At 43.4% G+C, this 23,015-nt stretch overlaps 1 protein-coding gene across 2 annotated transcripts in view; it reads right to left on the bottom strand.

Annotated features, from left to right (window-relative positions):
* Nucleotides 1–4,495: 4,495 nt before the first annotated feature.
* The window catches only part of USP18 (ubiquitin specific peptidase 18), a 40,052-nt gene continuing 21,532 nt past the window's right edge, over nt 4,496–23,015 (bottom strand). The window contains exons 4-11 of one of the 2 annotated variants that reach the window (XM_044281338.1): nt 20,099–20,244; nt 19,843–19,922; nt 18,599–18,745; nt 17,132–17,224; nt 16,582–16,749; nt 7,378–7,509; nt 7,228–7,277; nt 4,496–6,118 (exon numbers count right to left, since the gene is read on the bottom strand). In XM_044281338.1, coding sequence (XP_044137273.1) covers nt 6,034–6,118; nt 7,228–7,277; nt 7,378–7,509; nt 16,582–16,749; nt 17,132–17,224; nt 18,599–18,745; nt 19,843–19,922; nt 20,099–20,244 — 901 coding nt within the window. In that variant the 3' untranslated portion in view covers nt 4,496–6,033. The remainder of the gene's footprint in view (nt 6,119–7,227; nt 7,278–7,377; nt 7,510–16,581; nt 16,750–17,131; nt 17,225–18,598; nt 18,746–19,842; nt 19,923–20,098; nt 20,245–23,015) is intronic. The other variant, XM_044281339.1, reaches the window with a different exon arrangement.

Below are 23,015 nucleotides of genomic sequence, written 5' to 3'. Positions count from 1 at the left end.
TTTACACCCACTGGTGAAGAAAGCAGAAACCAGTGAGAACAGACCAATCAGAAACAGGGGGTAACAGGAGATATTACACACATATGGTCAATGTCTGTAGATGGGAAATAGTTTGCAGTATATTATCACATACATTTATGATTCCTGCTCTGGTCAGCAGGTCCCAGGTGTTACATACAGTTCTTATTGGGACTTTATTTTGCGTCTTTTTTTCCGATTGCTTGTTTAATCTGATTGTCGACTTGAGAAAAATGACTAAATATAAACCTTTATTTACGTTTTTAATGACAAATATCAAGAAACCATAAATGCAATGAAAACACTTCTTATATTTCACATGCTGTAATACCCCATACACATTATCAGTAATACCCCATAGAAATCATCAGCTTATATAGATGGGCCAAATATAAGGCGAAATGCTGATTTTGTTTTCTTTTAACCATGCTATAGTACATGACTCCCATCTGCAGGTAAAGCACCAGTAATGCAGCAATATAAGTATGTCATAGTAAATACTGCCAGTGCCATCACTGCAACAGAATTCAACGCCATCATTGTAACCGCTCGATGGCAATGGAGGGACACTAAACACCCTGTATCACCAGCCTTAGGCCTCATGCATTAGGGCTCATGCTGTTCCGTGCATTGGGGACCACAATTTGCGGTCCCCAATGCACGGGCAAAATCCGTAAAAAAATAAAACATGTCCTATTTTTTGCGGCGCGGAGGCACGGACAGAAACACCACAGAAGCACTCCATAGTGCTTCTGATCCGTGCTTCCGTACTACACCGCACTGCTTCTCCCGGATTGAGGACCCATTCAAGTGAATGCACACAGCCGGTGCCCGTGTATTGCAGACCCGCCTTAGGCGGGCAGCAATACGGCCACGGCCGGGCAACATTACAACATTGATTTTGCAACAAAAAAAAAGGAACACTGAAAAACTGCCGTGAAAAAAATTGAGGTATCAGGAAAATGCAAGCAGTTTCTATTATGAGTGCGGGACAATAGCCAATCAATTGTAATCTTTGATGCTGTGTGCTCCCGTGCGCACGATCAATGACTCTCCAGTACATATGGCTCGCTCACGGCACGGACCTTATGTCTCGGAGGGCATACAGTCATGTGCAAGAGGCCTAAGGCAGTCCGTGCACCTGGAGAGAAAAACTACTCCAACCCCATCTCTCCCAACTGCCGAACACTGCATGAAACGGGCCGTGCAACTACATATTGTCACATGGCCGGTTGTAAAAGGGCCTTTTGCAAGTATTTTTACTACTTAAATAGTCAAAAGTCCCTTAATAAATGACCCCCATTAGGTATTGTTGTTTTTTATTTATTTTGGGGGGGGGGGGGGAGTTGTTATTTACCATTTGTTAATAATAAATATTTAGTCATAAATCACATATTCCTAGCATAGAACGTCTTTCAATAAACATGGAGGTTCGCATAAGGATATTGATGAGCAGTGAAGCCAGACAGACACCCCAGTCCCCCCAGTGTCAGTCATCTAGGGTGTTTTAGTGAGTTCTACACACTCGACTCGCAGTGTTTGTCAGCACTGACGGAGTCGCATAGCATTATACTGATTTATGTAACCCTTAAGCCCCTTTCACACAGGCGAGTATTCCGCGCGGATGCGATGCGTGAGTTGAACGCATTGCACCCGCACTGAATACCGACCCATTCATTTCTATGGGGCTGTTCACATGAGCGGGGATGTTCACGCATCACTTATGCGTTGCGTGAAAATCGCAGCATGCTCTATTTTGTGCGTTTTTCATGTAACGCAGGCCCCATAGAAATGACGTCACCACAGGTCCTGTTCCTGAAATGAATGCTCACCACAGGTCCTGTTCAGCAAAGGAGACAGAAGAGATGCCGGCTACGCGATCAAGTGGACTAAGGTGAGTTCAATTATTTATTTATTTTTTAACCCCTCCAGCGCTATTTTACTATGCATTCTGTATTCAGAATGCTATTATTTTCCCTTATAACCATGTTATAAGGGAAAATAAAGCAATCTACAGAACAGCGATCCCAGACCCGAACTTCTGTACCAAACATGCGCGATTTCTCTCACGCAAGTGCAAAACGCATTACAATGTTTTGCACTCGCGCGGAAAAATCGCGGGTGTTCCCGCAACGCACCCGCACATTTTCCCGCAACGCCCGTCTGAAAGAGGCCTTAGAGGTCTAGAATACATTCCAGGACTGTACAATACATTCCAGAATTGCGCCGCAATTAGCAACTTTTCCCCGCTCACACCAGGTCTAAAAAAGATAGAGGGGCGTCAGAGAGGAAGGAGACGGGCCGGTAGGCCTGTCTCATTCATCATTTTTTATGCCTGATTTAGGCGTAGAAAGAAGTCTAATTTTAAGCCAGGAAGGAAGCTGGATTACATTTAGACCGGCAGTGGATAGGCCGAAGTTATGTAAAGCCTGGCTACTCTACATAAGTTTGATGGATCCACCGTCAGCTAAATGGGCTATTAAGAGCAGCATCTAAACGCTGGTCTTAACAAATGACCCCCTAAGTACTGTCTTGCACCCAGATATTGTAACAAAAACTCAGCTGTGAGCAGGCTTAGGTCAGGACTGCCTCTTTAAACAAACACTGACAGCAAGCAAAGATCTTGAAACACAGCCTCACAGGGGTAGGCAACCTCCGGCACTCCAGCTGTTGTGAAACTACAACTCCCAGCATGCATACTTCCTCTGCTCTTCTCAGAACTCTCACAGAAATGAATGGAGCATGCTGGGAATTGTAGTTTCACAACAGCTGGAGTGCCGAAAGTTGCTGACCTCTGGAGAAAGTCGCAGTACTTCCCACTATACCATAATGAAGCTTTATAGCCATAAAATTGGACAACACAGGTGCCATTTGCTTGACATTTGTAAAGTGCTGAAGTTGCATAACTAGGGTTTGGTAGCATGTACTGGAGCCACAAATCATTTCTCACATCCCATGAATGGTGACAGCCAGGGGCGTAGCTAAAAGCTCATGGGCCCTGGTGCAAGAGTTCAGCTTGGGCCCCCCTTCCCTCAGTGCTTGTTGAAAAGGGGCAGGGGAGCACGTAGCCTTCCTGCTGCCTGAGGCAAACATTGAAAGGGCACCCCCTCATGCCAAATTCTTGATCTAACCCCTTTCCTACAGGCAGAGGTGTAAATTGACCAGCATGCACTTTCTATAATGCCTGTGTCTTATGTGGCACAAGGGTCTTTGGGCCCCTCAGGCTCCTGGGCCAGGTAGCGACTGCTACCTCTGCACCCCCTATAGCTACGCCCCTGGTGACAGCTACTGTATGTGTGCCATCATGACTGCACTGTATAAGTAAAAATGACCAGCTACACTGGCACCTAGTGGCCATATTGATACATCTCAATCATGTTCTTGAATTGTCCCAGGCATTTTGCTAAAATCGGTACTGAGCGCCTTCAGCACGAGTGCTGGAGTCCGTTCAATACACTGTGATCTTGGGCATGACAGGTGTCGCGCAACCAAAGCTCTTAGGCCTCTTTCACACGGGCGAGATTTCTGCGCGGGCGCAATGAGTGAAGTGAACGCATTGCACCTGCACTGAATCCAAACCCATTCATTTCTATGGGGCTGTGCACATGAGCGGTGATTTTCACGCATCACTTGTGCGCTGCGTGAAAATCACAGCATGCTCTAATATTGTGTGTTTTTCATGCAACGCAGGCCCCATAGAAGTGAATGGGGCTGCGTGAAATTGCAAGCATCCGCAAGCAAGTGCGGATGCGGTGGGATTTTCACGCATGGTTGCTAGGAGACGATCGGGATGGGGACCCGATCTTTATTATTTTCCCTTATAACATGGTTATAAGGGAAAATAATAGCATTCTGAATACAGAATGCATAGTGCAATAGTGATGGAGGGGTTAAAATAATAATAATTTAACTCACCTCATCCACTTGTTCGCGCTGCCCGGCTTCTCTTCTGTCTTCTTCTTTGATACCTGTGGTGACGTCACTGCGCTCATCACATTGTCCGTCACATGATCCATCACCATGGATCATGTGATGGACCATGTGATGAGCGCAGTGATGTCACCAAAGGTCCTTTTCCTCCCAGGTCATCAAAGAAATAGACAGAAGAGAAGTCTTGCTGCGCGAACAAGTGGATGAGGTAAGTTAAATTATTTTTTTTAACCCCTCCATCACTATTGTACTATGCATTCTGTATTAAGAATGCTATTATTTTCCCTTATAACCATGTTATAAGGGAAAATAATAAAATCTACACAACACCTAACCCAAACCAAAACTTCTGTGAAGAAGTCCGGGTTCGGGTCTGGGTACCAAACATGCCGATTTTTCTCACGCGCGTGCAAAACGCAATAAAATCGCGCATTTTCCCGCGACACATCCGCTTCCTATCCAGCCCTCACACGAGACGCCCACGTGAAAGGGGCCTTAGTGTAGCTGCAACCCCAGACTCAAAAAGTACAACCTTGCTGGATATTTAGTGATTCTGGGGTCACGGCAAAATGCAAGTTGGCTGCGACCCCATTGATTTCAGGGGCTGCACTGTGACGCCTGTCACGCCCAATATCGCCGTGCAGCCCCAGCCTTATTCATGAGCTGCTGGCTCTCCCTGCCCCTGCCAATTAAATCTATAGTAAGAGAACTGTTAAGTCAACAGCAGGGGCAGTTCACACCTATAAATCCTTCACAAATACTGGACTTTCTTTTTTTTTATTATTTAACATGAACCTTGCTCTTTCATCCACTTTTAGATCTTCTCTCGTGCTCTCCCTATTCCCTGGAACGCCCTTCCTCACTGCCGCAGACACTGCCCGGGGCTCATGTATCTACAGAACGGTCTATATAGCCCCTTAGTGACTCCATGACTCAATGGCGATGTCAATGTATGACAGGTAAAGGCTGCTGTATGTGATGGTACGTTTGATGCAGTATGGTGGCTGCATGGTTCCCATCTGTCTGAAAATGGGTGCAATGCAGCTGAGATGCTGTATTGATATCGTCAGTAGACAATGGGCCAGACGCACAGCTGTTACAGTAGCACCAGACACCGGCCATGCTGCTGCGCCGTTGCTTACGGTTGTCTTATTACTGTTTGTATCTTGTCTGCAAAAAATGATCCTTAAGAAATTACAATGGATCTTGCATACAGGGGCATTGCTATAGGGAATACTGTAGCAGGGCCCAGGAGCCTGAGGGGGCTCAAATATCCCTCTGCTACATAAGAAGGCACCATATAGAAAGTACATGGTAGGTGAAGGCTCCTGGGACCCAGGATCTTCAAGTTATGTCTCTGTTTGTATATTTATTGAACAAGAAATATAAACACTGAATAACATAGAAATACTAATATTATAACAATCATATAATAATAACAACAACAATAATAATATAATATAATATAATATTAGATCACATGGATCTCTCTAATGAGTTATCAATAAACGTGCCAGTCCTTACATCTATAGGATTTATAGATCAGGTACTGGCATTTAGGAATCTCAAGAATCAGCCAGCCCTGGTCCTGGCCACGTGCTCTTCCTCTGCTGAATATTATGGATGATTTCCTATTTTTAAAAAAATCGATAAGATTGCCTTATACATCAGTTTAGGTTCTTCAAGTATGTGTTGCCATAAAAATGGCAATTAAGTGTAACTGCACTGTAAAATAACATGGAACACAACAAAAGTCACAAAGAATTGTGCAAAACCAGACTCTACAGCACACTGTTATACTCTAGTCACTAACAAAGCTGTATACAAAAGTCTGAGGTTTTCCTGTAAGATGTCAGGCTGCTCAATGGTGATGTAGCATTCACACCAGTAGCAAATATACCTATGCACAATGCAGTGCAGCAGGTGCCATCTTGTTTGCTGTGTACGGCAGTGAATGCACTCTAGTTTCTCAGATGCCACCTATGACATGGGATGCGTAGCATGTGACTGCGCAATGAGCTGCTGATGTGCTATGTCCGTGTGTATCAGGCATACATTCATAGATCATACAGTAAATAATTCACATTACAGCGGGGACTTGGAATCCGATGTCACAGAGTCCAGCTCCACATCTGAATGGACATAGATGAGCAAGCTGGCTGTAGTCCCCCTGGAACACAATTAGGATAATTCATCATTCGTTTTAGTTTCACCATTTAGTTTTCTATCTTCCTGAAGAAAATGAATCCTGTATGTTAAGCATTCGTTATACTCAGTTATGCACATTTTACATTAGTTTTAGCCATATCCGTTTGAGATACGTTATTTTAGACAGAAATGGCAAAATGGATGCAGAATGTGCATAACTGAGCATAACGGATGGTTAAAATACAGGATCATACGGATCAATAGAACAGAAAACTATGGTAAATGGTGATGTGAACATAGCCATAGAAAGATATATAGCAAGATAGAAAGAGATAGATAAGCTAATAAACAGACAGATATATACCGGTATAGCTATATATATAGATAGATAGATAGATAGATAGAAAGAATATAGATAGATAGAATATAGATAGATAGATAGAAAGAATATAGATAGAATATAGATAGATAGAAAGAAAGAAAGAATATAGATAGATAGAAGATAGATAGATAGATAGATAGATAGATAGAATATAGATAGATAGATAGATAGAATATAGATAGATAGATTTAGTGAATGAGGCAGTGGAAAAAATGGCCCAAGGATCATTAAAAGGGTTTTTAGGCAGAAACCCTTTTGTCCTGTGTGGAGGGACGGGTTTGATCCTCTCTATGTACGCCACTGATAGATAGATAAATGGATAGATAGATAGATAGATAGATAGATAGATAAAAAAAAAAAGAGAAAACAAACAGCAGCACTCAATACGTTTGCCAGGTGCAAATTCCGCAATAGTTCCCGGACCAGGAACAGTAAACTAAAAATGATGAAAAGAGGGCAGCACTCCGGTCTTGTGGTGAGAATAAGGTGATGTTTATTACACCCAAAAGCGCTTTTGGGTGTAATATACATCACCTTATTCTCACCACCACAAGACCGGAGTGCTGCCCTCTTTTCATCATTTTTAGATAGATAGATAGCTAGATAGATAGACGGATAGCTAGATAGATAGATAGATATGAGATAGCTAGCTAGATAGATATGAGATAGTTAGATAGAAACACTCAGTTGTGGCAGAACCTCTTTATGAAGAAGCTTTACATCAGTCACCCATTGCCCTTAATACTCACCAGTTAAAGGCCATGTTTCCATATGTACATTTCACATCATCCCAGGACACCTAGAATACGCATTTGAGATATATAAATATATAGATATATAATATCACATAGTGCACATATACCGCACGCCGATAACAGGAGAGGACAGAGCAGCCTCACCTTACATACACAGGAGTCATTGAAGAAATACCATCTACCGTCCTTGCAGCTGTTGATGTATGAACTAAAGTGACCGAAAGTCGCCGTACCGGAATGTGCAATAACCGCGAAGAGGCGATACTTATAGTGGGTCTTAAAGAGAGGAGAACCAGATTTATCAAACATCACAGTCTTAGGGCTCATTCACACTGCCGTTGTTCAGCCGTTCCGTGCATTGGGGCCTGCAATTTGCGGTCCCCAATGCACGGGCACTTGAATGGGTCCGTGATCCGTCCGCACCGCAAAATAATAGAACATGTTCTATTTTTTGTGGTGCGGCGGCACGGACAGAAACCCCACGGAAGCACTCAGTAGTGCTTCCATGGTGTTCCGTGCCTCCGTTCCGCAGCGATCTTCTGGAATGGGTCCACATCCGTGATGTGGGGTGCACATGGCTGGTGCCCACATATTGCAAACCTGCTGTTTGCGGGCCACAATACGGGCATGCCTGAACAACAGCTGCGTGCATGAGCCCTTAGAGAAACAGTTTAGCAGACAGGATCACACATGCTAGGATTAGATACAAAGGCTTAAAGGGGTATTCCGGTTATATTTAGTTATCCCCTATCCACAGAATGGGGATAACTATTAGAGCATTGGGGGTCCTACTGCTGGGACACTCACCGATCAGGAGGACGGGGACCCCGTAACCCAAGGAACCGTCTGAAATTAACACAGGCCATTTGGGCAAGCGCTCAGCTGCTCCATTTATTTCTATGGGAGTTTCAAAGATAGCCAAGTACAGTGCTCATCTGTCTCTGGACCTCCCATAGAAATGAATTGTGTGGCTGAGCAGGGTATGGAGTCCCTGTTTTTGTAATCGACGAGGGTCCCTGCGGTATTACTCCCAATGATCTAATAGTTATCCACTATCCTGTGGATAGGGAAAAACTTAATATAAGGGCTCATGCACATGACCGTATGGCTTTTTCAGTGTTTTGCGGTCTGTTATTTACGGATCCGTTGTTCCGTTTTTGTTTCCGTTTCCCCGTATGCCATATACAGTTATTACATATATTACACAAAATTGGGCTGGGCATAACATTTTCAATAGATGGTTCCATAAAAACTGAACAGATACGAACGACATACGGATGCATTTCTGTATGTGTTCCGTTTTCTTTGCGGACCCATTGACTTGAATGGAGCCAAGGACCGTGATTTGCGGACAAGAATATGACATGTTCTATCTTTTCACGGTACGGAAATACTGAAACGGAATGCACACGGTTTTTTGCTAAACCATTGAAATAAATGGTTCAGTATATGTGTCGCGTACTGAACTAAAAAAAACGGCCAGTATACTGAACGCAAAATACTGTCGTGTGCATGAGCCCTAACTGGAATATCCCTTTTCAAGACCAAGCCATTTTTCACCTTCGTGACCAGGCTTAATTTTGAAAATCTGACATGTGTCTCCATTCTGAGATTGTTTTCTCGTGGCATCTCGTACTTGATGTTAGGGGTAAATTTGGGTTGATAAATTTTACGTTTATATTATAAAAAATCCCAATTTTTTTTTCTAAATTTGAAATTATACGCATTAAAGGCAGATAATGATACCTCATTAGATAGTTTTTACTTAAGATTCCCTATATGTCTACTTTATGTTGGCATCATTTAAATTTTTTTTTTTTTAGGCTGTTAGGGTTTAGAATTTAAGAAGCAATTTTTCAAATTTTCAATAAAAGTTTCAAAACCGACTTTTTCAAGGACCTGTTCCGTTCTGAAGTCACTTTGAGGTCCTTGCATTATAGAAACCACCCACAAATGACTCCGTTATAGAATTTCTCAAAATTGGTTTTACAAACTATGTTAACCCTTTAGGTGTTCCACAAGAATTAAAGGAAAATGGAGGTGAAATATACAGGTCCTTCTAAAAAATTTTGCATATTGTGATAAAGTTCATTATTTTCTGTAATGTACTGATAAACATTAGACTTTCATATATTTTAGATTCATTACACACCAACTGAAGTAGTTCAAGCCTTTTATTGTTTTAATATTGATGATTTTGGCATACAGCTCAGGAATTTTGGGTTTTCATATCTCAAAAAATTTGCATATCATGAAAAGGTTCTCTAAACGAGCTATTAACCTAATCATCTGAATCAACTAATTAACTCTAAACACCTGCAAAAGATTCCTGAGGCTTTTAAAAACTCCCAGCCTGGTTCATTACTCAAAACCGCAATCATGGGTAAGACTGCCGACCTGACTGCTGTCCAGAAGGCCATCATTGACACCCTCAAGCAAGAGGGTAAGACACAGAAAGAAATTTCTGAACGAATAGGCTGTTCCCAGAGTGCTGTATCAAGGCACCTCAGTGGGAAGTCTGTGGGAAGGAAAAAGTGTGGCAGAAAACGCTGCACAACGAGAAGAGGTGACCGGACCCTGAGGAAGATTGTGGAGAAGGACCGATTCCAGACCTTGGGGGACCTGCGGAAGCAGTGGACTGAGTCTGGAGTAGAAACATCCAGAGCCACCGTGTACAGGTGTGTGCAGGAAATGGGCTACAGGTGCCGCATTCCCCAGGTCAAGCCACTTTTGAACCAGAAACAGCGGCAGAAGCGCCTGACCTGGGCTACAGAGAAGCAGCACTGGACTGTTGCTCAGTAGTCCAAAGTACTTTTTTCGGATGAAAGCAAATTTTGCATGTCATTCGGAAATCAAGGTGCCAGAGTCTGGAGGAAGACTGGGGAGAGGGAAAAGCCAAAATGCCTGAAGTCCAGTGTCAAGTACCCACAGTCAGTGATGGTCTGGGGTACCATGTCAGCTGCTGGTGTTGGTCCACTGTGTTTTATCAAGGGCAGGGTCAATGCAGCTAGCTATCAGGAGATTTTGGAGCACTTCATGCTTCCGTCTGCTGAAAAGCTTTATGGAGATGAAGATTTCATTTTTCAGCACGACCTGGCACCTGCTCACAGTGCCAAAACCACTGGTAAATGGTTTACTGACCATGGTATTACTGTGCTCAATTGTCCTGCCAACTCTCCTGACCTGAACCCCATAGAGAATCTGTGGGATATTGGGAAGAGAAAGTTGAGAGACGCAAGACCCAACACTCTGGATGAGCTTAAGGCCGCTATCGAAGCATCCTGGGCCTCCATAACACTTCAGCAGTGCCACAGGCTGATTGCCTCCATGCCACGCCGCATTGAAGCAGTCATTTCTGCAAAAGGATTCCCGACCAAGTATTGAGTGCACAACTGAACATAATTATTTGAAGGTTGACTTTTTTTGTATTAAAAACACTTTTCTTTTATTGGTCGGATGAAATATGCAAATTTTTTTAGATAGGAAATTTGGGTTTTCATGAGCTGTATGCCAAAATCATCAATATTAAAACAATAAAAGGCTTGAACTACTTCAGTTGTGTGTAATGAATCTAAAATATATGAAAATCTAATGTTTATCAGTACATTACAGAAAATAATGAACTTTATCACAATATGCTAATTTTTTTAGAAGGACCTGTACAATTTTCAGTTTTTGCGCAGATTTTTAATTTTAATCCAATTTTTCCTATAACATAGCACGGGTTAGCAGCAAAACGAACCTCAATATTTATTACCCTGATTCTGCAGTTTACAGAAGCACCCCATATGTGGTCGTAACCTGCTGTATAGGCACACAACAGGGTACAGAAGGCAAGGAGCAACATATGGTTTTTGGAGAGCAGATTTTGCTGGAATGGCTTTTGGATGTCGTATCATATTTGAAGGCACACTAAGGCACCCCTACAGTAGAACCCCCCCCCCCCCCCAAAGTGACTTTATTTTGGAGACTACACCCCTCAAAGAATTTATTGAGGGGTTTACTGACCACTTTTACCTCAGAGGCGTTCCATAATATTTAGAAACAGATGGCTGTGAAAATGAAAAATGGGAGTCACGGGCCGGCACATGCAGAGCACAGCCAGCAAAGTTAAAGCCACTGCGCATAGATTTCGCAGAGAGCACAGATGGGGGAGGCAGAAGTTATTTTGGGGCACAGATTGGGGCAGGGGTACAGATGAGCGGCACATATTGGGGGCACAGATCAGCTAATGCCGGCAATTTTACACTGACGCGCAGGGCCGTCTTTAATATTGATTGGACCCTGGGAAAGATGGAGAACACAAGTGCCGCTGTCGCATTCATGGGTCCATACCTTATTAACTAGTAGCAGGACATGTAGGGCATACATGGGGGATCTCCCTGCACTTACAATTATTTCTGGGCGCTGCTCTGTTGCGCCCCTGTGGCCCCCGTTACATTCTCCTATGCTGTATGCTAAGTAACAGCATCGGAACACCAGGGAGGAGACATCAGCTTTTCTCCCTGGGCGTTCCTTCGCCCTGGCTGTAGCGCTGTCCAATGGCAGTGCAGAACGTCACAGCCAGGGAGAAGGAACGCCCAGGGAGAAAAGCTGATGTCTCCTCCCTGGTGTTCCGATGCTGTTGCTTAGCATACAGCATAGGAGAATGTAACTGGGGCCACAGCGGCGCAACGGAGCAGCGCCCAGAAATAATAGTAAGTGCAGGGAGATCCCCCATGTATGCCCTACATGTCCTGCTACTAGTTAATAAAGTATGGACCCATGAAATGTCTTCCAGTGGCCAGCTGGGCTCAAGATGCAGCTGCCTTGGGACTCCCAGAAGCAACTGGGCCCGGGGCAGCTGCCCTTCTGCCCTGCGTTAAAGACGGCCCTGCTGACGCGATCTGATTGGTTAGTCTACATAGACTAACCAATTGGAACGATCGCCAACAAGGGACCACTCTGATTGGTCCCTTGTCGGCATTACTTAGGGTCCATTCAAATGTCCGCAATTCTGTTCCGCATTTTGCAGAACCGAATTGCGGACCCATTCATTTCTATAGGGCCGCACGATGTGAAAAAAATAGAACATGTCCTATTCTTGTCCGCAATTGCAGACAAGATTAGGCATATTCTATTATAGTGCCGGCGATGTGCGGTCCGCAAAATGCGGAACGCACATTGCTGGTGTCCGTGTTTTGTGCATCCGCAAAACACACACGGATGTGTGAATGGACCCTAAACTGTATGCTGTCCCTGACAGCGGCAGGGCAGGGGCAGAAGCTTTAATCCAAGCACTTTGCAGCACTTGGATTAAAGATCTGCCATAACATTTATATACGTGCTACCTGCACGGGGTATGTGCAGATAGCACGTATATAGCCGTATGGCAATCAGGAAGGGGTTAAAGATTTTTTACAGGACAAGATGCATTGTTTTATGCCACCATTAATTAAGGAAAACATTCTTTGTGGGATAAAATTGAAAAAAAAAATCAATTCCACCAAGGCTTTTGGGGTTTTGACATCGTTCACTGTGCACTAAAAATTACATAATGTCCTCAATCTGCGGCTCAACACGACTGCGGCGATACCATGTATAGTTTTTATTTTAATTACTTTTCAAAAAATAAAAACCTTTGAAAAAAAAATCTATGTTTTCTTTGAATCGCCATGCTCTGACAGCCATAACTTTTTTAGATTTCGGTCTACAGAGCTGTATGAGGGCTTGTTTTTTGCATAACGAACTGTAGTTTTTATTGGTTTATTGTTTGTGGTATGTACGACTTTTAGATCACTGTTTTTTTATTTTTTGGGGGGGACAAGATGACAAAAAATTGTTAATCTTGTGTTTGTTTTTGCCGACATTTTGCAATACGGCGATAACTAATACAGTGGAGGAAATAATTATTTGACCCCTCACTGATTTTGTAAGTTTGTCCAATGACAAAGAAATGAAAAGTCTCAGAACAGTATCATTTCAATGGTAGGTTTATTGTAACAGTGGCAGATAGCACATCAAAAGGAAAATCGAAAAAATAACTTTAAATAAAAGATAGCAACTGATTTGCATTTCATTGAGTGAAATAAGTATTTGAACCCTCTAACAAAAAAAGACTTAATACTTGGTGGAAAAACCCTTGTTTGCAAGCACAGAGGTCAAACGTTTCTTGTAATTGATGACCAAGTTTGCGCACATTTTAGGAGGAATGTTGGTCCACTCCTCTTTGCAGATCATCTCTAAATCCCTAAGGTTTCGAGGCTGTCTCTGTGCAACTCTGAGCTTGAGCTCCCTCCATAGGTTTTCGATTGGATTAAGGTCCGGAGACTGACTAGGCCACTCCATGACCTTAATGTGCTTCTTCTTGAGCCACTCCTTTGTTGCCTTTGCTGTATGTTTTGGGTCATTGTCGTGCTGGAACACCCATCCACGACCCATTTTCAGTTTCCTGGCAGAGGGAAGGAGGTTGTCGCTCAGGATTTCACGATACATGGCTCCGTCCATTTTCCCGTTTATGCGAATAAGTTGTCCTGTGCCCTTAGCAGAAAAACACCCCCAAAGCAAAATGTTTCCACCCCCATGCTTGACGGTGGGGACGGTGTTTTGGGGGTCATAGGCAGCATTTTTCTTCCTCCAAACACAGCGAGTTGAGTTAATGCCAAAGAGCTCTATTTTGGTCTCATCAGACCACAGCACCTTCTCCCAGTCACTCTCTGAATCATTCAGGTGTTCATTGGCAAACTTCAGACGGGCCTGCACATGTGCCTTCCTGAGCAGGGGGACCTTGCGAGCCCTGCAGGATTTTAATCCATTGCGGTGTAATGTGTTTCCAATGGTTTTCTTGGTGACTGTGGTCCCTGCTAATTTGAGGTCATTAACTAACTCCTCCCGTGTAGTTCTAGGATGCTTTTTCACCTTTCTCAGAACCATTGACACCCCACGAGGTGAGATCTTGCGTGGAGCCCCAGAGCGAGGTCGATTGATGGTCATTTTGTGCTCCTTCCATTTTCGAACAATCGCACCAACAGTTGTCACCTTCTCTCCCAGCTTCTTGCTAATGGTTTTGTAGCCCATTCCAGCCTTGTGCAGGTCTACAATTTTGTCTCTGACATCCTTGGACAGCTCTTTGGTCTTTCCCATGTTGGAGAGTTTGGAGTCTGCTTGATTGATTGATTCTGTGGGCAGGTGTCTTTTATACAGGTGACTAGATAAGACAGGTGTCCTTAATGAGGGTGACTAATTGAGTAGAAGTGTCTAACCACTCTGTGGGAGCCAGAACTCTTAATGGTTGGTAGGGGTTCAAATACTTATTTCACTCAATGAAATGCAAATCAGTTGCTATCTTTTATTTAAAGTTATTTTTTTGATTTTCCTTTTGATGTGCTATCTGCCACTGTTACAATAAACCTACCATTGAAATGATACTGTTCTGAGACTTTTCATTTCTTTGTCATTGGACAAACTTACAAAATCAGTGAGGGGTCAAATAATTATTTCCGCCACTGTATGTTTTTTTTTATTGTTTATATATTTTTATTTGTAAAATTGTGAAAGGGGGTGAATTAAACTTTTAATATTTTGGTGTGTTTTTTTTGTACTGTTTATTGACTATTAGCCCCCTTAGGGGGCTAGAACCTGGGATTTTTTGTTTCCTTGACCTATTCACCCTAGGGCCTCTTGCACACGACCGTATGGCTTTTTCAGTATTTTGTGGTCCGCAAAAAACAGATCCGCAAAAAATACGGATGACGTCAGTGTGCATTCCGTTTTTTTGAGGAATGGAACAGATGGCCCCTGATAGAACATTACAGTACTATCCTTTTCCGTTATGCGGACAATAATAGGACATGTTCTATATTTAAACGGAAATACGGAAACAGAAGGCATACGGAGTACCTTCATTTTTTTTGCGGATTCGTTGAAATGAATGGTTCCGTATACGGTACGGAACGCAAAAAACGGAACGGAAACGGAAACAAAAAGTTTGTGTGCAAGAGGCCTAATAGAGATCTATTACGTGAATAGGATTTTTACATTGTCCATGCTGAGCTGTGCCTCATGCATAGTTCAGCAGGCAGATTACCATGGCAGGCCTGGCTTCAACAGCATCTAGGCTGCCATACTAACCTATCGGAGCCCCGCAATTTCACTGATCAGAATGGCAGAAGGAGCCTTATCCCTCTGCCTAACTCCATGGGGTCGCAGGATCGTCGTTCCCCGTCATAGCGACTGTGTGCCTGCTGTATGATACAGCCGGTACTCGCCACATATGGAGTGGGCTCAATACAGAAGCCCGCTCCATACAAATGCGGGCGCATAATGCCGTAGGGGTTAAGGTGGCGATACACATTAGATTACAAGTTGGTTAATGATTGAACAGCAGTACAACAAATAATCATCTGCTGAACCTTCCTTTCACAGACATGGCCATGCATATTGTGTGTATGTATATATAGTGTTTAAATAAGCTATGAAAAAAACATTTTTTTTACATCATCATATTCTGACCCCCATAACGTTTTTATAGTTATATCTACTGAGCTGTATAGAGGCTAATTTTTTGTGGGACAATCTTTAGTTTTTATTGATACCATTTTGGAGTGTGTGTGACATTTTGATCACATTTTATGAAATTTTTTGGGGTAAGAGAAGCAATGAAAAAATGGCAAATTGGCCATTTTTACCCTTTTTTCCATTACGCCATTCGCTGTAGTGGAACAATATTTTTATATTTTAATAGTACGGGCGTTTTTGGTCGCGATGATACCCATGATGTTTATATTTTTTGTTTATTATTTTTTTATTATACGGAAAGTGGGTGATTTAAACTTTTACATTTTTTAACTTTTTTTTATATATTTTCTAGCAGTTTTTATTTTTTACTTTTTTGTTATCTCACTTGATCATGGAATCTAAAGGCTTTAATTACCGCGATAGGCATTATTGGCGGTGGTGGTAATTAGCTGCGGGTCTCTGCTGTTTAAGACTGCGGAGACCCATCAGCCATGACGCCTGCTGCACGTGCAAGCGTGTGCCATGTTTGCCCATCGCTCTAGCGCCATACATGTACGGCGCTGGTAGCGAAAGGGTTAAGGTTTGTTTTTAACAGCAGTTAAGAGGATTCAAAAAGGACGTTAAAAACGGATATAAAATGGATAATGATAGATGAATAGAAAATGGATGCACACACTGATGTAAAATGGCCATGAAAAACTGACAATTTATCAATTTTTAACTGACTTTTTTTCCCATTGTCTGTGAATGCACCATAATGTGAATAGATACCTATAGAAGCACCCTGTCCCTTATTGCAGTTTTTTTTAAAGATTTTGTCTCACTGGCTGCATTTAGCGCCACCTTTCTTACCGTTTTCTGCTCGTTGTCTGGAAAGTGTTCTGAGCTCAGGACCTCAAGCAGATCTAGAACTGGAGGGAAGGACAATGTTCTGTTTATCTTCTCTAACTGGGAACTCGTTTTACAGAGACGTTTCAGGTGAATGGTTAATGTGCGTGGCAGGGAACGGAAGTGGGTGACCTGTGGAGCAATCAGGAAATCAGTGTCCAACATAGATGAAATTTAACACCTACATCAGGCCATACATAGGTCATACGCAGGTTCACGCTTATTTTTCCCAAATGTGGGACATTGATTGTTAAAGGGCCATGCACTGTAAATAAAATATCCACCATGATCAGAATGATTCTCTCTGTGGAATATGGTTCTGATTGAAGCAACTATCCAGGAGAAAATGAGGTGGCAATTAGTTCCTACCACAGTGGGCTCCAACCTGCAGCTCTCCAACTATTGCAAAACCGCAACCCATCAATGCTTCCTGACAGCTGTAGATCATTGCCCTAGAACTTACAATCTAAAGTTCACCAATAGGGACGGGCTTAGGATATTGCACTGTAGTTACCTTACTTGCTCTGCTGTTTTTTCCACATGTTGGGCAGAAATTCTCATCTTCAAATAGCTCCTGGGAGCGGAAGTATCTCCAAAGCATTCGCTCCTGACAAACACATTCATGCAAGATTCAGGTTCACATGGTAAAAATGTCACGCTCATATAGTGGTGGCAGCACTGCAAAAAAACTAAGTTGATTCACTTCCTATAGGCATAATAAGTTTTTGTGCACAGTGACAGTGAAAAGTGCCAACTCCAGAGGACATAGACCTTACTGGGGGGCCTCCTAAGCCCTCCTCACGGCTGTCCAGTGGAAGTTTTTGGGGATGTATTTTGTGCTGCTGGCAGTATTTTGTGATGGACTGTGGTATTTGGCACTATTGTGGTGGTGTCACAGACATTCCCGCGACAGGTGGCAGGAGATCGGTGAGACTGGCAACACGTGGTTTTATCTGACATGGTTTCCATTTAGATCAAATGACGTCTGTGTTATTTCTGGTGCTTGCCACACCTTCTTTCCCCAGGTGTGGCTATTATGGTCATTTAACCTTCTCTATTTATTGTTGTTTCTCCCACTATGCTATGCGGTTTATAGCTTCAGTTTGAGTTGTGGATAGCTGGTGTGTGGATCTCGGATGAGTTCCTGGTGCTGCCATAGCCACTTGAAGTTAAGTGTTTTCTTTCCCTTTTGTATTTTGTTTGGGTTATTTTGTGTGTTGCATTTCCCTTTCAGTTGCATTAAGGGCCGAGGGAGACTGTTCGTTCTTCCTTTTGGAGGAACAGGTTGTCTCAGTCCTGACATTAGTACCAGGATCCTATAGGGCGAGTTAGGACATTAGGTATTCCTGTGTATGAACTCATCTACCTCTGGGGTCTGTTCATACTGGTAGTTAATCAGGACTTTGATTGGGGTTTACTAGGAGGTGTCGATCTCCTTTCCCTAGTTTCCAGGCTTTATTCTCTCACCCCTTTCCATCCTATGTTCAGTGTGGTGTTTCCATCCCACACCCGAACGTGACAGGTGGTATAATGTGCCACAATATGGTATTGCTGGCCCTGCCTTCCATCAACTTGGACCCAACTACAAAACGGGGACACTTTTAATACTTTTTCCAGGGCCACTTTAAGTTGCCAGTCTGCCCCGGCCAACTATATAGTTAACTAACCAATGAATGGGAATATTAGGAGAGATTTATCAAAACTGGTATCAAGGAAAAGTGGAGCAGTTACCATAGTGACCAGTCACATTTCAGGCCACATTTATTAGAGGTACTGTGAAAAATGACAGCATTGATCTCACTGATTGCTATGAGAAACTGCTCCACTTTCTCCTTTTGAAAAATTCCCCTATCCTGCCCTTCAGGCCATAATCGTGTCCTGAAGTGGACTCATGGAGGATCTTTTGGTGGTCAGAATGTGGAGCCCCCTCTTAGCATCTCTGTTCACAGTTGATAATTCACAGGCTTTATGTTTAACTCACCAGAGTCAATTTTCTGTGATATTTGGAGCGAGAAACTCTGAGGGGTAGGATCAAACGGTCGCAGTGGGAAGAGCGCTGGTGAAGACATTTTTGGCATGTGAGACGTTCCTCCAGAGGGATATTATACAGCGATCTCAGCTTTTCTTCCTGGACCAAGATGGAAGTTACAGATATTAATTGTATGTGGATTGGATAACTTGAGGTCTCTGCTAATCTTGGGAAACAATTGTAGTCAGAAGATGCTTTGCAAAGACAGAGGGATTCAAATGGAGTATAGGGATGTTCTGGGTAGTTCAGTCAGAATGTTATAGAGTATCTCGCCGTTTTGTGTGTTAGTATGCTACAAGTGTAACTGTCAATGTCAGTAAGTGCACTATGTTCCTGTATACTTACTGTGTTGATCGCGCTGCTTCATATCTTACCAGCATTAACCAAAGACACACTGATAAGATAGGGGGAAGAGTGGGACTGCATTGATCAGCTCTGGCAGAAAGTGTACTATGTTCCTGTATACTTACCATGAGTGTTGATTGCTTTGATTGCTACAGCCCTGCTCCTATCTTCTCAGCACTAACCAGAGACATGCTGAGAAGGCAGAGAGGAACCAATAACCAGTTTTCAAGGAAGCATGTCAAATCATTTTTAATAATGTACATTACATACATATATATGAAGGCAGGGCTTGGGCAAGAAAACCAGAGGCAGGCTGAGAAGCCTTGGCATCATACATTTATCTGGTATCTTCGGTGTTCAGTAGAAGACTTTACATGGTTTTCAAATATAAAATGACCATGTTTCCCCAAAAGAGTGTATTACAAAAACACACGCACTGCCCCTACAGAAAAAGTATTAAATGACAGTTAAACTTTAAGCTGCCAATAATCATCTTACCATCTTGAGGCCTAATTGATATAGTTCAGAGGGGTTATCTGAAGGTTTTGGGGCCAGTCTAGTAATGTTGGGCGTTTAATCCAATGCTTAAAATGTCAGTTCTGGTGTGTCTGGTGATTTGTGGGTCCATTATGGATGACATGGATTCAAAGGGGTGCCTGGCAACATTCAGGAGTGGCTGGATACAAATTGGATGTCTGATAGGTTTGTGGAGTTGGTATAATTGAAAGGAGGCATCTGAGGGAACACGCAAGTCATTCTGCATTTGAATTTATACACTGAGATACAATGGAAATCTTTTTTCTCAGTGAACATGATACTATAGCACACTCCCCCATGACAGAAGTATTTACCAGGTCAGAATCCGGAATGTTCTGGAGAAGATGATTCCAGAAGGAGGTGAAGACATCTGCAACATCGACCTGAACAAATGCTGTGAAATGACACAACCACAATATATAATCTACTAGACTGTTGTGAACCCCTCTGTCATACTGTGAATTCCACTATAATATTGCAAACCTTCTTCTATGTGTTATATCTATTCCCTATTTTTTCTCCGAACTGTACTATGATTTCCTCACTTTTCCATGTTCCCCAAAAACTCACACATCACTTTGAGCATCTGGAGACAGCGCAGCACCCGGTATGGGGGTACAGCATCTTCTTTACTATCTTGCATTTCCTCAAACAGGGCAAATAGTTCATAAGGCAGCCTCTTCTCTGCGAGTACGTTGTCATCTGGTTTCCCAACTCTGCAAAAAACACGATGACACTGTCAGTGTATCATTGTATATCATTGTCCTGCCACACAAGTATCAGTGTTATCATTGTCCTGCCACACAAATGTCAGTGTATCATAATCCTACCACACAAATGTCAGTGTATCATAATCCTACCACACAAATGTCAGTGTTATTGTCCTACCACACAAGTGTCCATGTTATTGTCCTGACACACAAGTGCCCGTATTATTGTCCTGACACACAAGTGTCCGTGTTATTGTCCTGACACACAAGTGTCCGTGTTATTGTCCTGACACACAAGTGTCCATGTTATTGTCCTGACACACAAGTGTCCGTGTTATTGTCCTGACACACAAGTGTCCATGTTATTGTCCTGACACACAAGTGTCCGTGTTATTGTCCTGACACACAAGTGTCCGTGTTATGATTGTTCTGCCACACAAGTGTCCGGATATCATTGTCCTGACACACAAGTGTCAGTGTATCATCATCCTTCCACAAAAGTGTCAGTGTATCATTGTCCTGGCAAACAAGTGCCAGTTTTATCACTGTCCTGCCACACAATTGTCTGTCCTGCCACACAATTGTCAGTCTATCATTGTCCTGCCACACAAGTGTGCGTGTTATCACTATCCTGCACACAAGTGCCAGTGTATCTTTGTCCTGCCACACAAGTGTCCATCTTATAACTGTCTTGCCACACAATTGTCAGTGTATCGTTGTCTTTCCACACAAGTGTCAGTGTATCATTGCCCTGCCACATAAGTGTCCATATACCATTGTTTTACCACACAAGTGTCTGTGTATCATTGTCTTGCTACACAAGTGTCGTGCATCATTATCCGCCGCCTTCTATATAGACCCTTCCAGTTTCGTGACACGTCATTCCTCTTTTCATAATGTATCACCTTTTTTCAGAGCACGTATGGGCGCTGGGACTGATGCAACATCCCGGTGCCACATAATCTTCTGTTCATGAAGGGCTGCTTTCCAAAAGAAGGCAGTCTTTCATGCGTTGTGCAGGAGCTTTATAAACTGGTAATCCAGGTCGTCTCCCCTCTTCCGAGGAGCCTTTAGGTCAGAGATTTGGCAAATATGCAATAATGTGCCTCCAATACTTTGCTGCCACCTAGTGTCCATGAGACACAAAGAGAACAGGGCTAGTGTTAGGGCTCATGCACACGGCCGCATGTATTTTGTGGTCCGCAAAAAAACGAATCCGCAAAAAATACGTCTGTGTGCATTTCGTATTTTGCGGAATGGAACAGCTGGCCCATAATAGAACAGTACTATCCTTGTCCCTAATGCGGACAATAATAGGACATGTTTTATTTTTTACGGAACGGAAATACGGACATATGGAAATGGAATGCACACGGTGTAACTTCCGTTTTTTGGCGGACCCGTCGAAATTAATAGTTCCGCATACGGTCCGCAAAAAAACGGAAGGGGCCCGGAAAGAAAATACATTTCTGTGCATGAGCCCTAAAAGCTCCTGACAGGTTCCTGACAGGTTTAGGTCACATGACAGGTGGTGAAAAGCAAGTGTTCTATTTATGGGGCTGTAGGTATTCTGTGTGGTCTAGTGTGTGATAAGATTAAAGTGGTTGCGCTAAGTATTAACGTTATTCCCTATCCACAGGATAAGGGATACCTAACTGATCGCTGGGGGTACACCTGTTGGGACCCTACCAATCCTGAGAATAGGGCTCCCATGTTCCCGTCCTGATGAGTGGCAGGCCCATTCATTGTCTATTGGTCCGAGGGACGAAGCCCATACATTCTAGGCAGAACTATAAAAGCAGGGTAATGCTTAAAGCTAGCGGACCACACTTGCCAGAAGGGTGGCCACTGGGTGTCCCCTCATAACCGGACATTGTAGGCCACCATGCCAGCTCCCACTAGCCCCAGCTCGGCTAAGCCACGCCCCTGCTGCCGGCAAAAGAGGGGGAAAACAACTGGAAGTCTGTCAGGTGAGCTGGGTGGGGGTGGGGGGGTTTGCTTCTTTCCCCTCAGTATATCACAGGAAGCCATGTCCGCTGGCTCTTGGGACTGACTGGGGGTGAGGGAAGCCTCAGTCAGTCAGTTTGTAGCTTCAGCTCACTCTCAGATAGCACAATGCTGCTGTCTGAGCGTGATGCTACAGAACAGGAAGACATCCTTGCGTCTGTCCAGGCCCTGCCCTGGCTGGAGGACAGGGAGCCAGAAAACCAGACTGTCCGGTCTAAAACCAGACATCTGACCACCCTGCCAGCTGTCCGGACCCCTGTATGTCCCGCCTTCAACTGTATGTGCATCCTCAGGAGGCAGATACAGTTGAATACAATGGTGATAAAGCAGGGAACCGTCCGCTCTGCTTCACCAGTCCCCTGCTGTTTGTAATTCCATGCTGGCAAGTGCAATGTAGTGACATCATTGCACTTGCTGCATTGATCCACAGACAGAAAAGCAGATGAGCTCTGTTCTGTTCATGGGAGAAATGTGCGGTGGGTAATTATTATTAAGTGGAAGCACTTATAAGTCTGTAAGCGGGGGTGCCATCTAAGGGGGTATAACTGTGTGTAGGGGGCACATAATTATGATGCGGCATCACTGTATGGGGGCCATCTAAGGTAATATAACTGTGTGTGGGGGGGTCCACTAAAGGAGGCATACCTATGACATACCTCTAAACTTTTGAAAATCGCAAAGAGGGGCAATTTGTGCGGCGCGCATCACAGCAGTTTTTCCATTTAAATATTAGCACATAAATCATCGGATTATAGATATTTTAAGGTCCA

Source organism: Bufo gargarizans, chromosome 2, assembly GCF_014858855.1.
Source record: "Bufo gargarizans isolate SCDJY-AF-19 chromosome 2, ASM1485885v1, whole genome shotgun sequence".
Lineage (NCBI taxonomy): Eukaryota > Metazoa > Chordata > Amphibia > Anura > Bufonidae > Bufo > Bufo gargarizans.
The sequence above is the reverse complement of the archived record's forward strand: the minus strand, read 5'-3'. Positions and strand labels throughout refer to the sequence as shown.